Source organism: Nerophis ophidion, linkage group LG13 (genome assembly GCF_033978795.1).
Source record: "Nerophis ophidion isolate RoL-2023_Sa linkage group LG13, RoL_Noph_v1.0, whole genome shotgun sequence".
Classification (NCBI taxonomy): domain Eukaryota; kingdom Metazoa; phylum Chordata; class Actinopteri; order Syngnathiformes; family Syngnathidae; genus Nerophis; species Nerophis ophidion.
In genome coordinates, this window is record NC_084623.1 from 4,228,646 (window position 1) to 4,247,755 (window position 19,110).

General features: G+C 39.0%; 1 protein-coding gene across 2 annotated transcripts in view; it reads left to right on the forward strand.

Moving 5' to 3' along the window:
* epha3 (eph receptor A3) overlaps positions 1 to 19,110 on the forward strand; it is a 297,755-nt gene that overhangs the window by 74,971 nt on the left and 203,674 nt on the right. For both annotated transcript variants that reach the window (XM_061918278.1, XM_061918277.1), the window contains exon 4: positions 11,571 to 12,231. In XM_061918278.1, coding sequence (XP_061774262.1) covers positions 11,571 to 12,231 — 661 coding nt within the window. The remainder of the gene's footprint in view (positions 1 to 11,570; positions 12,232 to 19,110) is intronic.

Sequence of the window (19,110 nt, forward strand, 5' to 3'; positions counted from 1 at the left end):
GTTATATAAATAAACATTGATTGATTGATTGATGTTCTTATTTAAACGGGGACAGCAGCTCCATTCTATATGTCATACTTCATCATTTCGCCATATTTTTGCTGAAAGGATTTAGTAGAGAACATCGAGGATAAAGTTTGCAACTTTTGGTCGCTAATAAAAAAGCCTTGCCTGTACCGGAAGTAGCAGACGATGTGCGTGTGACGTCACGGGTTGTGGAGCTGCTCACATCTGAACATTGTTTCCAATCATGGCCACCAGCAGCTAGAGCGATTCGGACCGATAAAGCGAAGATTTCCCCTTTAATTTGAGCGAGGATGAAAGATTCGTGGATGAGGAAAGTGAGAGTGAAGGACTAGAAAAAAGAAAAAAAAATGACGAGAGCAGTTCAGATGTTATTAGACAAATTTACTACGATGATTCTGGAAAATCCCTTATCTGCTTATTGTGTTACTAGTGTTTTAGTGAGATTATATGGTCGTACCTGTACAACCTGAAGGTCGGCCCTGCACCTTTCTTCACCACCCGTCGACAGGTGGTGGCGATGCCCATCTCTGCCCTTCGCAAGGGACCCTCTTCGAAACACAATCTTTCGAAATGATCGCTGCATAATACACTGTACTTTGTGTGTGGTCCAATCCAACCGTGTTTGCTTGACATCTCTGTTCCATAGTAAAGCTTGACTGTCATCTTTCGGGAACGTAAACAAGGAAACACCGGCTGTGTTTGTGTTGCTAAAGACGGCCGCAATACACCGCTTCCCACCTACAGCTTTCTTCTTTGACGTCTCCATTATTCTTTTAACAAATTGCCAAATATTCAGCAACACAGAATACTGTGGAATTATGCGATGCAAACAGACGACTTATAGCTGAGAACGGTGCTACACGCACGTGTCGTCATACCGCAACGTCTTAGCAGGATACTTCCGCGCGAAATTTAAAATTGCAATTTAGTAAACTAAAGCGGCCGTATTGGCATGTGTTGCAATGTTAATATTTCATCATTGATATATAAACTATCAGACTGTGTGGTCGCTAGTAGTGGCTTTCAGTAGGCCTTTAAACCCATATGATAAAATCGAAATCCAAAGATAATACGTTTTCTACTTGACTTTGATGAATAAAATCAAATTAAAATCAACGTCTCCCTTTTGAAATGTTTTGGAGGTTGGCCACCATAAAAAGAGTCAATAAAAATTGAAGCGTAATCGTCTTGGAAGTTCCACAAGACTTTTTAGGGCTCGCACACGGCAGCAATTACCCTGGCATCAAACTGGCACGGTTCTATGTGCCAACGCCTGTGAATTGGAAAAAATAAACAGCATTTAATAATCAGTGTCAAGATTAACAAGACATGAGTGTGTTAGGGAATAGAAGAAGAAGACAAAAACATGAAATGTGTCTATGAGGGGCCGTTAGGGACATTATTAAGAATTACCTCTTACATAGACTACTGACATGCTCTCACATAAACAACTGAAATGTTTTTCTCTCACACACACACTACTGAAACACTCTTATACACACTACTGAAACACTCTTATACACACTACTGAAACACTCTTATATACACGACTATAATGCTCTCACATAAACAACTGAAATGTTTTTCTCTCACACACACACTACTGAAAAACTCTTATACACACTACTGAAACACTCTTATACACACTACTGAAACACTCTTATACACACTACTGACATGCTCTTACATAAACAACTGAAATGTTTTTCTCTCACACACACACTGCTGAAAAACTCTTTTACACACTACTGAAACACTCTTATACACACTACTGACATGCTCTTACATAAACAACTGAAATGTTTTTTCTCACACACACACTACTGAAACACTCTTTTACACACTACTGACACACTCTTATACACTACTGACATGCTCTTACATTAACAACTGAAATGTTTTTTCTCACACACACACTACTGAAACACTCTTATACACACTACTGACACACTCTTTTACACACTACTGACACACTCTTATACACACTACTGAAACACTCATATACACACTACTGACACACTCTTTTACACACTACTGACACACTCTTAAACACAGTACCGACACACTCTTATACACACTACTGACACACTCTTATACACACTACTGAAATGCTCTCACATAAACAACTAAACAATTTTTTCTCACAGACACACTTCTGAAACACTCTTATACACACAACTGAAACACTAATACACACTCTTATACACACTACTGAAATGCTCTCACATAAACAACTGAAATCTTTTTCTCACACACACACTACTGACACTCTTATACACACTACTGAAATGCTCTCACATAAACAACTGAAATATTTTTCTCACACACTACTGACACACTCTTATACACACTACTGACACACTCTTATACACACTACTGAAACACTCTTACACACACTACTGAAATGCTCTCACATAAACAACTGAAATCTTTTTCTCACACACACACACTACTGAAACACTCTTATACACACTACTGACACACTCTTTTACACACTACTGACACACTCTTAAACACAGTACAGACACACTCTTATACACACTACTGACACACTCTTATACACACTACTGAAATGCTCTCACATAACTGAAATGTTTTTCCTCACAGACACACTTCTGAAACACTCTTATACACACAACTGAAACACTCTAATACACACTCTTATACACACTACTGACACACTCTTATACACACTACTGAAATGCTCTCACATAAACAACTGAAATCTTTTTCTCACACACACACACTACTGACACTTATACACACTACTGAAATGCTCTCACATAAACAACTGAAATCTTTTTCTCTCACACACACACTACTGAAACACTCTTACACACACTACTGACACACTCTTACACACACTACTGACACACTCTTATACACACTACTGAGATGCTCTCACATAAACAACTAAAATTTTTTTCTCACACACACACTAATGAAACTCTTATACACACAACTGACACACACTTATACACACTACTGAAACACTCTTTCACACACTACTGAAACGCTCTCACATAGACAACTGAAATCTTTTTCTCACACACACACTACTGAAACTCTTATACACACAACTGAAACACACTCTCACACACTACTGAAACACTCTCACACACCCTACTGAAACACTCTCATACACACTACTGAAACACTCTTATACACACTACTGAAACACTCTCACACACCCTACTGAAACACTCTTATACACACTACTGAAACACTATCATACGCGCTACTGACACACTCTCACACACACTACTGAAACACTGTCATACACACTACAGAAACACTCTTATACACTCACTAAAACACTCTTATTCACATTCTTATACACACTACTGAAACACTCCCATACACACTACTGAAACACTCTCACACACACTACTGAAATTCTCTCACAGTAGTGTGTATAAGAGTGTTTCAGTAGTGTGTGTGAGAGAAAAAGATTTCAGTTGTTAATGTGAGAGCATTTCAGTAGTGTATGTAAGAGGTAATTCTGAATAATGTCCCTAACGGCCCCTTATATGTGTCCCTCCCTCCATTATTGAGGGATGGACACATATGCAAATTCGATGAACCTATTGGCCCTATTTTATGTCATTTACATGAACATAATATTCATTTAACATTTCCATAAGCCATCCACACACTTATAAACCCTTCATGTTTATATAATGTAACATAAGACTTAAATTATATATTTTTAATACTATAAAAGGCGGTATATAAGCCACACCCACTAAGCTGCAGTGGACTATAAGCCTCAGATATATACATTGTGAAATGAGTTATTTACACAGAAATAGTTTGTAATTGTTTGTATACATTGCTTAGTTGTTTCCAAACGATGTCTGTAAAATCATTTTATTTTCTCAAAACTCGACAGTGTGCCTTTTAAACCGGTGCGCCTAATGTACGGAATCATTTTGACTGTGCCTACCGACCTCAAAGCTATTTCATTTGGCACATGGCGTAATGATAAGTGTGACAGTCACACAAAAGAGATATGTGTGGACTGCAATATGACTTAAGTAAACAACACCAAAATGTTATATGTTCCATTGAAAATCCAATCACTAGGTTTGTCTTTGGGCCCCAAAATGACTACCATATGTTCCGGGCCACTTAAAATTTTCATTTTCTGCAAAACTCGACAGTGCGCCTCATAATCCAACGCGCCTAATGTACGGAAACATTGTGGTTGTGCTTACAGACCTCAAAGCTATTTCATTTGGCACATGGCGTAATGATAAGTGTGACAGTCACACAAAAGAGATATGTGTGGACTGCAATATGACTTAAGTAAACAACACCAAAATGTTATATGTTCCATTGAAAATCCAATCACTAGGTTTGCCTTTGGGTCCCAAAATGACTACCATATGTTCCGGGCCACTTAAAATCTTTTCATTTTCTTCAAAACTCAACAGTGTGCCTCATAATCCAACGCACCTAATGTACGGAAACATTGTGGTTGTGCTTACAGACCTCAAAGCTATTTTATTTGGTACACGGTGTAATGATAAGTGTGACCAGTAAATGGCAGTCACACATAAGATATACGTTTGGACTGCAATATGATGGCAGTCACACAGAAGAGATACATGTAGACTGCAATATGATGGCAGTCACACATAAGAGATACATGTAGACTGCAATATGATGGCAGTCACACATAAGAGATACATGTAGACTGCAATATGATGGCAGTCACACATAAGAGATACGTGTAGACTGCAATATGATGGCAGTCACACATAAGAGATACGTGTAGACTGCAATATGATGGCAGTCACACATAAGAGATTTGTGAAGACTGCAATATGATGTCAGTCACACATAAGAGATACATGTAGACTGCAATATGATGGCAGTCACACATAAGAGATACATGTAGACTGCAATATGATGGCAGTCACACATAAGAGATACATGTAGACTGCAATATGATGGCAGTCACACATAAGAGATACGTGTAGACTGCAATATGATGGCAGTCACACAAAAGAGATTTGTGAAGACTGCAATATGATGGCAGTCACACATAAGAAATACATGTAGACTGCAATATGATGGCAGTCACACATAAGAGATTTGTGTAGACTGCAATATGATGGCAGTCACACATAAGAGATACATGTAGACTGCAATATGATGGCAGTCACACATAAGAGATTTGTGTAGACTGCAATATGATGGCAGTCACACATAAGAGATTTGTGAAGACTGCAATATGATGGCAGTCACACATAAGAGATACATGTAGACTGCAATATGATGGCAGTCACACATAAGAGATTTGTGTAGACTGCAATATGATGGCAGTCACACATAAGAGATTTGTGTAGACTGCAATATGATGGCAGTCACACATAAGAAATACATGTAGACTGCAATATGATGGCAGTCACACATAAGAGATACATGTAGACTGCAGTATGATGAGACTGCAAAACCCAGTGAACAGGGGCGTCCAAATCTGAGTGCCAACTCACGCCAAAAGTCATGACTTCTAGCACTTGACGCTCTAGCATCATTTAACAGGAGTATTCCACTATTTATAATTCAAAAAAGACAAACATTCACACAGGTCCACTTTAAAATCTGAGAGCGCAGTAAGTGGCGTGGCAGTTTTGGGAAACAGAAGCTGAGGAAACGCCGTTTTGATGGATCTCCTGCAGTTGTCGTGCCTGTGACCCCGCTGACATCTGCGGGGGCCAGAATGTAAGATGGCTCCACTTTGGTGTGTGGACTCCTCTCCCCTGTCTACCAGGTCAACCACAAAGCCACTCTTTAGGGATCAAACAGGAATATCTTCCACATTTAAGCAAAATAGAACACCTCGTGTTGGTGTGTGCTCGGCAGGCACTGTAGGTAAACTTTCAGTTTCGATACCCTACGGTAGGTGGAAAAAAGCATGAGAGACGGTTGACCATTTCAGAGATTGCGCTGACCTTTAGATAGTTTGGCGCTGGTTTGTTCTTACTCTTATTTTGTACAAACCCCGTTTCCATATGAGTTGGGAAATACAAATATTTTCTAATAATTTTCAAGCCATATTCAGTTGAATATGCTACAAAGACAACATATTTGATGTTCAAACTCATAAACATTTTTTTTTTTCAAATAATCATTAACTTTTGAATTTGATGCCAGCAAAACGTGACAAATAAGTTGGGAAACGTGGCAACAAATACTGATAAAGTTGAGGAATGCTCATCAAACACTTATTTGGAACATCCCACAGGTGTGCAGGCTAATTGGGAACAGGTGGGTGCCATGATTGGTTATAAACAAGCTTTCACAAGAAAGGATGGGGCGAGGTACACCCCTTTGTCCACAACTGCGTGAGCAAATAGTCAAACAGTTTAAGAACAACGTTTCTCAAAGTGAAATTGCAAGAAATTTAGGGATTTCAACATCTACGCTCCATAATATCATCAAAAGGTTCAGAGAATCTGGAGAAATCACTCCACGTAAGCGGCATGGCCGGAAACCAACAATGAATGACCGTGACCTTCCATCCCTCAGATGGCACTGTATCTAAAAACGACATCAATCTCTAAAGGATATCACCACATGGGCTCAGGAACACTTCAGAAAACTACTGTCACTAAATACAGTTTGTCACTACATCTGTAAGTGCAAGTTAAAGCTCTACTATACAAAGCGAAACCCATTTATCAACAACATCCAGAATCACTGCCGGCTTCTCTGGGCCCGAAATCATCTAAGATGGACTGATGCAAAGTGGAAAAGTGTTCTGTGGTCTGACGAGTCCACATTTCAAATTGTTTTTGGAAATATTCAACATCGTGTCATCCGGACCAAAGGGGAAGCGAACCGTCCAGACTGTTATCGACACAAAGTTGAAAAGCCAGCATGTGTGATGGTATGGGGGTGCATTAGTGCCCAAGGCATGGGTAACTTACACATCTGTGAGGGCACCATTAATGCTGAAAGGTACATACAGCTTTTGGAGCAACATAAGTTGCCATCCGAGCAACGTTATCATGGACGCCCCTGCTTATTTCAGCAAGACAATGCCAAGCCACGTGTTACATCAACGTGGATTCATAGTAAAAGACTGCGGGTACTAGACTGGCCTGCCTGTAGTCCAGACCTGACTCCCATTTAAAATGTATGAAGGCTAAAATACCACAACAGAGACCCCGGACTGTTGAACAACTTAAGCTGTGAATCAAGCAAGAATGGGAAAGAATTCCACTTCAAAAATGTGTCTCCTCAGTTCCCAAAACTTTACAGAGTGTTGTTAAAAGGAAAGGCCATGTAACACACAGGTAAACATGTGTTGCTGCCATTAATTTCTAAGTTAATGATAATAATAATAATAATAATAATACGTGTCCCAATGTGAACATAATTACGTTTTCCAGTGTGAACATGAAATATCTTGTCTTTGCAGTCTATTCAGTTGAATATAAGTTGAAAAAAGATTTGCAAATCATTGTATTCTCTTTTTATTTACTATTTACACAACGTGACAACTTCACTGGTGTTGGCTTTTGTAGAAAAAGACTGCGGGTACTAGACTGGCCTGCCTGTAGTCCAGGCCTGTCTCCCATTGAAAATGTGTGGCGCATTATGAAGCCTAAAATAGCACAAAGTAAAATACGACAACAAGACCCCTGACTGTTGAACAACTTAAGCTTTACATCAAGCAAGAGTGGGAAATAATTCCACTTGAGAAGCTTCAAAAATGCGTCTCCTCAGTTCCCAAACGTTTACTGAGTGTTGTTAAAAGAAAAGGTGATGTAACACAGTGGTGAACATGCCCTTTCCCAACTACTTAATTATTATTTGCAAAAATAAATACAAGTTTATGAGTTTGAACATCAAATATGTTGTCTTTGTAGCATATTCAACTGAATATGGGTTGAAAAGGATTTGCAAATCATTGTATTCCGTTTATATTTACATCTAACACATTTTCCCAACTCATATTGCAGAATACAAAACGTGTTTTCAGTTATTTCACCTTTTTTGTTTTTAGTTAAGTACATAACTCCACATGTTATTGGACCGCTCGCCTGTATCGGTTGGGGACATCTCTACGCTGCTGATCCGCTTGAGATGGTTTCCTGTGGACGGGACTCTCGCTGCTGTCTTGGAGCCACTATGGATTGAACTTTCACAGTATCATGTTAGACCCGCTCCACATCCATTGCTTTCGGTCCCCTAGAGGGGGGGGGGTTGCCCACATCTGAGGTCCTCTCCAAGGTTTCTCATAGTCAGCATTGTCACTGGCGTCCCACTGGATGTGAATTCTCCCTGCCCACTGGGTGTGAGTTTTCCTTGCCCTTTTGTGGGTTCTTCCGAGGATGTTGTAGTCGTAATGATTTGTGCAGTCCTTTGAGACATTTGTGATTTGGGGCTATATAAATAAACATTGATTGATTGATTGATGTGTTCATTCATAGTTTTGATGAGACAACTCAGAATGTAAACAGTCATGGAAATGAAGAAAACACATTACATGAGAAGGTGTGTCCAAACCTTTGTCCAGTCATCAAGTCTGGACCCCCCTGGTCTCGGTGAACAGTGACCACGCACATCAGTGATTGTTGTTCAATTGGCATAGAGAGTTCACGTTCTGTTTTCCTCCTCAAAGTCCTGACCTGTTACCCCATACGGGACTGCCTACTGGTCCGTTAACTCTCATCGACCTCGCTTTGAAGACGGTCAACTGGTGAACGGCCGAGACCCGCCTGTTGCCGTGCTTGTCATTTCTTTAGCGGCTCAGGTTACCGCACTCTCCTTTTACTGTCCCTTAAGTCGCTTCACCTACAGCACAGATCAGAGAGACCCAGGGACAAGATCACACCAGACGTTTGGCCCAGCTGGGACCATGGGGGGGGGGGGGGGCAGGGGTCAGAGGTGGCTCGGACCGGTGTTGGGTCTTAGTGTTGTTATATGTCAATTAGAAGCCTTTGGAAGGGGACTTTGGCCCACTTGGAGATAAACAAAAGACTTGTTTGCTTGTTGCTTCTAATTATTTAGACATGTTTGGGAAATAAGCTCCTCTACGGTGGGGGCTTTTCTTCGCTGGGACTCTGGAGAAGGGCACAGCAAAACAATGGAGTTGGTTTTGCTGAAAGACAGGAGTACTTTGGGTGTGTGCCATGTCTAACACTAAGACCTGTTCAAATATACAGCCTTAAACACTTTGCAAATGATATTTTACTAGAAAATCAGACCACAGGCAAAACCTTTCTCCTAGTAGTAAAACGGTTGTTAATCCGGAAGGTGATCAGGATCCAACCCGGAAAGTAATCCTTAGCCCATTCCTGAAAGTTTAATCAAAACGTGGCATAACCTTTTGAGCTGTCTGTAGCGGAATGAAAGACACGGAGTGAAGACTGCGGGTACTAGCTCGGTTGGTAGAGTGGCCGTGCCAGCAACTTGAGGGTTGCAGGTTCGATTTCCGGTTCCGCCATCCTATTCACTGCCGTTGTGTCCTTGGGCAAGGCACTTTACCCGCCTGCTCCCAGTGCCACCCACAGTGCTTTAACTCTAACTTAGATATCGGGTTTCACTATGTAAAGCGCTTTGAGTCTCTAGAGAAAAGCGCTATATAAATATCATTCACTTCACTTCACTCCGGTCCATCTCCACCAGCTGATTGGTTGAAGTCGGCAGATCACTCGTTATCACAATTCCAAGTACAAAACTCTAAACCAGTGAAGTTGTCACGTTGTGTAAACGGTAAATAAAAACAAAATACAATGATTTGCGAATCCTTTTCAACTTATATTCAATTGTGCAAAATTCTCAATGGAACATTTAAAGTTTCGGTGTTGATTATCAATCAATCAATGTTTATTTATATAGCCTCAAATCACAAATGTCTCAAAGGACTGCACAAATCATTACGACTACAACATCCTCGGAAGAACACATAAGAGAACTGGCGTATCTCTTATGTGCGACTGCCATCTACTGGTAACACTTAACATTATGCAGCGTACCAAATATAATAGCTTCAAAGTGGGTAAGCACAACCAAAATCATCCCGTACGTTTGGCGCACCGGGTTATAAGGCGCACTGTCCATTTTTGAGACAATTAAAGGATTTGTTATGTAGACCACGAGGTAGAACAAAACATCCAAATATGACCCCTTTTAAGTATTTCTATGTTTTGTTTGAGCCAAGAGAGCTTGGCTACAGACCGATGCATCCGAGGTGACAGTGGAGGATAAACACCACCATTTTTTTTTCGGATTCCTAGTTTTCATTGCTCTCTCCTTCCATCCTTTCGGTGCTACAGTATTTCTACTCCAGCTAACATCCTCTCCTCATATCCCCAACCCCCAGGCGTTCTCTCTCGAGGTCTTTTACAAAGAGATGAAAAGCAAGTGGCTATCCTTAAGCCGGAGAGGTCCTCGAACACACCAAAGATACGCTCGACACACACACACGGCGTTAGAATGGAGAGCAGGAACCTTGGTAGCTGGTCATTAATTCCTCTAGAAGCACCTGCTGTGCATGCCTTTAAACACTTCCCATGAGCTGTGTGTGAATGAATGAATGTGTGCGGGTTTATGTTTCCAGCACTCCTTGTCAAAAAGGGGCCGATCATTTACTTTCCACTCAGCGAACAGTGTCCCTTTCTTTGCGAATGGAGTGCCGCTCATCCAGGCGTCCATCCGCTGTTTGTTTTGCCAGACCGGGACAAAACCTCCATTGAGACCCAATCATTCTAATCGCTGTCGATTGACCGGCAACCACCCCGGTCTTTCAGGTGTTTGCCTATTCATCATCCCTCTGATCCGCCGGTGACATTCCTGAAAACTGCCAAAGCCCGATGCGCATGATCAATGAGTTGTTGAATTCCAAAGGAATGACCCCCGCTTTCTTTTTTTTCTCCTTTCCTCTCTCATCGCTTTCTTCCAGTGGAGGGAAAATGTAAGATAGCCATGAACGTTCCTGGTACACACTGAAATCTCTCAATACTTCCTAGATGCTTCCATTTCGTAGTAGTCTCCGCACGTTTCCATTAGAGGCGTAGACATAGATGACGACTGCAGTCCTCACTTTGTAGAGCAACCGTTAGTCCAAAGGGTGGAAACAAACACTACGAGATTCCTCTCGTGGAACCCAGATAGTCCTCTCAAATTGCACATTTGGATGAAACGGTCCGTTTTTGCAACACGACCACGGTTGATTGTGGAATTGGTTTGAATTGAGTTTTCTTCGAGAGAGATCTGGTAGTGGGACTTTCCACCTTTATTTGTTTAGACTTCAGCATGAATTTGTCTGAATCTAAAACTTTGACGTATCAATGCTTACAGGATGGAGTTAACTGTTTTTTTCTCTATTATCCTTCCCTACTTTTCCTTATTCTGCTTCCTTTCCCAAATGGCTTTTCTTCGGCCTCCTCACCCTCTGTCTAAAAACATGCGATCCTTTCCATCTTTCTCTGCCTTTTCTGCAATCTTTCTGCGGCATTGGCCTCTGCGGCTTTTGCTTCTACTCGCCTTCTCTCCTCTGTCCCTGCCCATGCTTTGTCTTCCAGTGGGAGGAGATCAGTGGGGTGGATGAGCATTACACGCCCATCCGGACTTTCCAGGTGTGCAACGTGATGGAGTACAGTCAGAACAACTGGCTCCGCACCAACTGGATCCCCCGTCAGTCGGCCCAGAAGATCTACGTGGAGCTGAAATTCACTCTGAGGGACTGCAACTCCATCCCCTTAGTCCTGGGCACGTGCAAGGAGACCTTCAACCTTCTTTACCAGGAGACCGACGACGACCAAGGCACTCACTTCCGGGAACACCAGTTCACCAAGATCGACACCATCGCCGCGGACGAGAGTTTCACCCAGATGGACCTGGGCGACCGCATCCTCAAGCTGAACACCGAGGTGCGTGAGGTGGGCCCCATGACCAAGAAGGGCTTCTACCTTGCTTTCCAGGACGTGGGCGCCTGCGTAGCTTTGGTCTCGGTGAGGGTTTACTTCAAAAAGTGCCCCAACACGGTGAAGAACCTCGCCTCCTTTCCTGACACCGTGCCCATGGACTCTCAGTCGTTGGTGGAAGTCAAAGGTTCCTGTGTCAATCACTCGAAGGAAGAGGAGCCGCCGCGAATGTACTGCAGCACGGACGGGGAGTGGCTGGTGCCCATTGGAAAGTGCCTCTGCAACCCGGGCTACGAAGAACGAAGCAACACCTGTCAAAGTAAGAGCCGTCTTTCATTCTTTCATTTACATTCCTCGGTTTGATTGAATTGTTTGATGTGGATCCTCTCACACCTCATACTTGTCAGCCCAGAACCTCAAATGTCCACTCTCGATGCGGGCATGTGTGGTTTTAAGTGCATGCATGTGCATCCTGCGAGTGGAAGCCTTCAAAAGAACCCCACAAACCCAAAAGTGGGGGTGGACGAATCGAATGTATTTTTCCGTACGCGTGTGATGTGTTATCCAGGTCTTGGCTGGAGTGTTCAGCACCCGCTAGTTTAATGCTAAGCTTCTCCGCATCACATCGTTAACTCGGGGAAGATCTGAGCCTAAGGACGTACGGATGGAAGTGATAACACGGAATAAAGAAGAGGTTCAGAGAGGGGAGGGTGAAAAATGAAATAGTTGTGGTGGTACGTGTGGGTGTGGGTGTGGGTGGAGACAAGGGTGAGTCGCCATTAAATCAAAACTGTGGGTACTCACTTTCACCGTGGAAATGTATTGGCTGAGGTTTTTTTAAAGGTTTTCTGGCCAGCTAACTGTGGTTGAAGGTCTGCTAACATCATCATCATCATCATCATCATCCTGCACGTTTTGCTACCAACTAATGTGAGTTGTTGTATCATGTTTGGTGTGTAATTGTTTTATTGTCAAATGTTAAGGTGGTATTATTAAATATGTGTAATTGTTTTATTGTCAAATGTTAAGGTGGTATTATTAAATATGTGTAATTGTTTTGTTGTCAAATGTTAAGGTGGTATTATTAAGTAAGTGTATAATTGTTTTGTTGTCAAATGTTAAGGTGGTATTATTAAATATGTGTAATTGTTTTATTCTCAAATGTTAAGGGAGTATTTTTTAAATAAGTGTATATTTGTTTTGTTGTCAATCGTTAAGGTGGTATTATTAAATATGTGTAATTGTTTTGTTGTCAAATGTTGAGATGATATTATTAAATAGGTGTATAATTGTTTTGTTGTCAAATGTTAAGGTGGTATTATTAAATACATGTAAAATTGTTTTGTTGTCAAAAGTTAAGGTGGTATTATTAAGTAAGTGTATAATTGTTTTGTTGTCAAAAGTTAAGGTGGTATTATTAAATGTGTGTAATTGTTTTATTGTCAAATGTTAAGGGAGTATTTTTTAAATAAGTGTATAATTGTTTTGTTGTCAATCGTTAAGGTGGTATTATTAAGTAAGTGTATAATTGTTTTGTTGTCAAATGTTAAGGTGGTATTATTAAGTAAGTGTATAATTGTTTTGTCGTCAAATGTTAAGGTGGTATTATTAAGTAAGTGTATAATTGTTTTGTTGTCAAATGTTAAGGTGGTATTATTAAGTAAGTGTATAATTGTTTTGTCGTCAAATGTTAAGGTGGTATTATTAAGTAAGTGTATAATTGTTTTGTTGTCAAATGTTAAGGTGGTATTATTAAGTAAGTGTATAATTGTTTTGTTGTCAAATGTTAAGGTGGTATTATTAAGTAACTGTAATTGTTTTATTGTCAAATGTTAAGGGAGTATTTTTTAAATAAGTGTATAATTGTTTTGTTGTCAATCATTAAGGTGGTATTATTAAATAGGTGTATAATTGTTTTGTTGTCAAATGTTAGGTGGTATTATTAAATACATGTAAAATTGTTTTGTTGTCAAAAGTTAAGGTGGTATTATTAAATAAGCGTACAATTGTTTTGTTGTCAAATGTTGAGATGATATTATTAAATTGGTGTATAATTGTTTTGTTGTCAAAAGTTAAGGTGGTATTATTAAATAAGGGTATAATTGTTTTGTTGTCAAATGTTAAGGCGGTGTTATAAATAGGTGTATTATTGTTTTGTTGTCACATGTTTAAGTGGTAGTATTAAATAGGTGTATAATTGTTTGGTGTTAAAATGTAAAGATGGTATTATTAAATAAGTATACAGTAATTGTTTTGTTTTCAAATTTTAAGGTGGTATTATTAAGTAAGTATAATTGTTTTGTTGTCAAATGTTTAGGTGGTATTTTTAAAGGACTGTAAAATTGTTTTATTCTTAAATGTTAAGGTGGTATTATTAAATAGGTGTATAATTGTTTGGTTGTCAAATGTTAAGGTGGTATTGTTAAGTAAGTGTTTAATTGTTTTGTTGTCAAATGGTAAGGTTATATTAAATAAATGTTTACTTTTGTTGTCAAATGTTAAGGTGGTATTATTAAATAGGTGTAACATTGTTTTGTTGTCATGTGTGAAGGTGGTATTATTAAATATGTGTAACATTGTTTTTTTGTCAAATGTTAAGGTGGTATTATTAAATATGTGTAACATTGTTTTGTTGTCAAATGTTAAGGTGGTATTATTAAATAGGTGTAACATTGTTTTGTTGTCATGTGTTAAGGTGGTATTATTAAATAGGTGTAACATTGTTTTGTTGTCATGTGTTAAGGTGGTATTATTAAATATGTGTAACATTGTTTTGTTGTCAAATGTTAAGGTGGTATTATTAAATATGTGTAACATTGTTTTGTTGTCAAATGTTAAGGTGGTATTATTAAATATGTGTAACATTGTTTTGTTGTCAAATGTTATTATTAAATAGGCGTATAATAGTTTGGTTTGGGACAGGATAGATCCACAAACAAGGTAGCATCCCAGCTTCACATTTAAACTTCTGACAATGTGAGTCAGCTACTTCTCCCTGCATCTTTGAGTTATGGTAGACCTTGAGTCAATATGAAAGTAAAATGTGTATATTTTGACACTCTTGGTTCCTTGCTTGAAGGAACTTTCTCTTTGTTCCTCCCAATGTTTGTTTGCTGTGTTGTCACTTCTGTTTGCTCCGTTGTTGTAGTCGTGGTAGTTTAGTGGCTTCCAAGACTGCCGTGATGTATTTAAATGAGGGAGCGTGGCCCGCAACTGCACTAAACTATGCAGATAAGTAGAGGGCCATAAAAAATGGGCCCGGGCGGCACAGATGACCCCCGGGCCGCAGGTTTCCAACCCCTAAAGTACAGTATGTCGTAATAGCAGGTCTTTGTTGGCAGATTTAAGTTCATATTTCTTCAGATTCCCTTCGAAATGTCACTTTCTATATATTATTAAATGTGCTGGGCGGGCCTCTTCTGGCTTAGACCCAGCAGATTGAGAAAAATGAAGAAAAAAAAAGCCCTACAACGCCAACTTCAGTGATGTCCACGGTGAAATCAGTTGGTTTCAGTTTTCTACAGAGAGCAACAAGTTCCACAAAATATGCTTGTGAAAATCCCAGTTTTTCCCAGGGATGGAGGACCCGAATTTAATGTTATCTTCTGAGTAGATGTTCAGTGTGGTAGACTTGGACAAACCCAAACATGATACCAAATATTAACTGATGGAGACTCTGGAGTTCCCATTGGGACCAAGCAGCCAGGTGGGGTCAGAGGTCAGGTGTACTCTCGTACAAAACAATGCAAACTATATAAATGTTCACTCGAGTTACAACAACGCATTTTTTTTCTTCACAGTCAAATAAATTTCCAAAATATCAGTTCAGCATATAAAAAAAGTGCATTATTTATCCCAGTGGTTGTTAATTATTTTCTTTCATGATCCTCCGAACTCGTTTGAACCTCCTTATTATTTTTGATAACTTGATTGTAATTATGGATTTATCCGTATAACACACTGTGTGACACACACACATATATATATATATGTATATATATATATGTAGGTGTGGGAAAAATCACAAGACTACTTCGTCTCTACAGAACTGTTTCATGAGGGGTTCCCTCAATCATCAGGAGATTCTTGCACCCAGCACACCTTACAACAGTGGTAATAAAAGATGCAACCTATGCTTAAAAGAGAAACTGTTTTTTATATACCACCCAGACCTGTCATCCCTCAACAAGTGCAGTGAAATTATATCAGCATGCTGTCACTGACGGAAACACCTCCTAGGTAACACATGAGCCAATCACCACGCCCCTAAGCCTGCCTGTACCCACCCACTCTGTGCCCTATATAAACCATTCTATGTGAATGCTTCCATTCAAATCTCCTAATGATTGAGGGAACCCCTCATGAAACAGTTCTGTAGAGACGAAGTAGTCTTGTGATTTTTCCCACACCTACATATTGCGCTCTACCACGGTATCGAGCACTATTCTCTGGATAATCCAATCAAGACATATATATATACATATATATATATATATATATATATATATATATATATATATGTAATCTACACAGACTCCTTTTTTGTGTCATTTCTGTCACAAACTCAAACACAAATTTCCTCACCTAAGTTAACTCTTCTTCTTGTTTTTTTTTGTTTTTGTTTATAGGAACCATTTTTAAAAAAAATACATTTTAAGGGCAACTCCATGCAACCAGTAAGAGCTTGTCTGACCTGTTACCTGTTTAGATAAAAAGCTTATAATTATCATACCAAATAATACATTGAGAGAATCAGTTGTAGTTGAGGATGGTTTTGACTCAAATGGTCACCAAAGTAATAGAATGGCCTTGAATAGTTAGGTGGACAATTATCACACCTCTGTTCCTTACTTGGTCTACCAGGTAACACCTGATTAGATGAAGCACTGCCACCCCCTAACTGCAGGCTGGTTTATGGCTCTAACATGAATACTAGACACTGACCTCACCACGATTCTAGAAACTCTGCTCTAACCAAAGCCATCACAGCTTAATGTCCTCTCATGTCATTTCTCACATCTTCAGTCTGAGGTTCGAACGTGACTGAGACCAAACCTTCATGCTCACTTCTGCCTTTCAAACCAATGTTGTGGAAAGTCCGAGACTAAACATGTCAGCGCTTTGCTGAAACATACAATTCTATTCTGGCTCCATTCCTCCTTTTCTCGTACAATCCTCTGGTTCATGCATATGTATGTATGTATGGATGTATGTTTTTTTGGTTTTGAAATGAAAAGCAAAAGTAGTTGCAGACAGCGTGTGCCATAAAAGCCTCGAGTGGTGTTGGATGTGGTTGGCAGCTGTGCTTGATGTCATGCTACGTCTCCTGTCTGCTACAGGTTGCCAACTATCTGCACGCTAGCGTCTTGCTCTTCAGGCTTTTCTTAGGTAGGAGGCACTATCCACAGCTCTGCTTTCTACTCGCAAATTCTGTCCCGTTTTTAAGCTCGGCCCCATGTTTATTAAAGATCAAAGTGAGTGTACTGGGTCAAACCCCTGCTGGTGGGGCCAAGGGAAGTTCTTTTCTGGGACCCTGGACTTGGAGCAGTCTGACTCTCCACGCAGATAGAGGCCATGAAATGTAAACATTGTTCACAACAGATACCGGGAAATCATCATTCGGCGTGTGAATCTTTGGGTGGCCAAAGATTCGATCTCGTTCTGATTGGTTCTGAATTGATTCTCGCAATGTATTATTTTGGACTATTATGCAGCTGAGATAGGCTCCAGCAGCCCCGTCACCCCGAACGGGACAAGCGGTATAAAATGGATGGATGGATGGATGGATGGATGGATAATGAAATTTTATCAAAACAGGTTAAAAGTTCCAAAGCTCCTTCTGGTTGGGCTTCAAAACATATTTTTGAAAATTGATTCTCAAAATTATATATATATATATATATATATATATATATATATATATATATATATATATATATATATATATATATATTTTTTTTTTTTTTTGTATTGATTTTTGAAAAGTATGAATTTATTTAGAATCGGGATGAATAAGAATGTTAGTAACACGCCTAAAAACTATCTTTTAAATATTGTTTTTCATTAAAAAAAATAAAAAAAATAAATGTATATATATATATATATATATATGTATACTTTTTGTATATTAGATTAAGTTTTACCTGCAATTCCTGCCTGTCTTGGTCCTCGTGCATCCGGGGGTGACACAACACTCATCACAATGCGCTTCTAATGTGACAGCTAATATTAAATAAGTGTATAATTGGTTTGTTGTCAAATGTTAAGGTGGTATTAATAAATAGGTGTATGATTGTTTTGTTGTCAAATGTTAAGATGGTATTATTAAATAGGTGTGTAATTGTTTTGTTGTCAAATGTTTAGGTGGTATCATTAAATAAGTGTATGATTGTTTTGTTGTCAAATGTTAAGGTGGTACTATAAAATAAGTGTATGATTGTTTTGGTGCCAAATGTTAAGGTGGTATTATTAAGCAGGTGTATGATTGTTTTGTTGTCAAATGTTAAGGTGGTATTATTAAATAGGTGTGTAATTGTTTTTTTGTCAAAAGTTAAGGTGGTATTGTTAAATAGGTGTGTAATTGTTTTGTTGTCAAAAGTTAAGGTGGTATTATTAAATAGGTGTATGATTGTTTTGTTGTCAAATGTTAAGATGGTATTATTAAATAAGTGTATGATTGTTTTGTTGTCAAATGTTAAGGTGGTATTATAAAATAAGTGTATGATTGTTTTGGTGCCAAATGTTAAGGTGGTATTATTAAATAGGTGTGTAATTGTTTTTTGTCAAAAGTTAAGGTGGTATTATTAAATAGGTGTGTAATTATTTTGTTGTCAAAAGTTAAGGTGGTATTATTAAATAGGTGTATGATTGTTTTGTTGTCAAATGTTAAGATGGTATTATTAAATAGGTGTGTAATTGTTTTGTTGTCAAATGTTAAGGTGGTATCATTAAATAAGTGTATGATTGTTTTGTTGTCAAATGTTAAGGTGGTATTATAAAATAAGTGTATGATTGTTTTGGTGCCAAATGTTAAGGTGGTATTATTAAGCAGGTGTATGATTGTTTTGTTGTCAAATGTTAAGGTGGTATTATTAAATAGGTGTGTAATTGTTTTTTTGTCAAAAGTTAAGGCGGTATTATTAAATAGGTGTGTAATTATTTTGTTGTCAAATGTTAAGGTGGTATTATTAAATAAGTG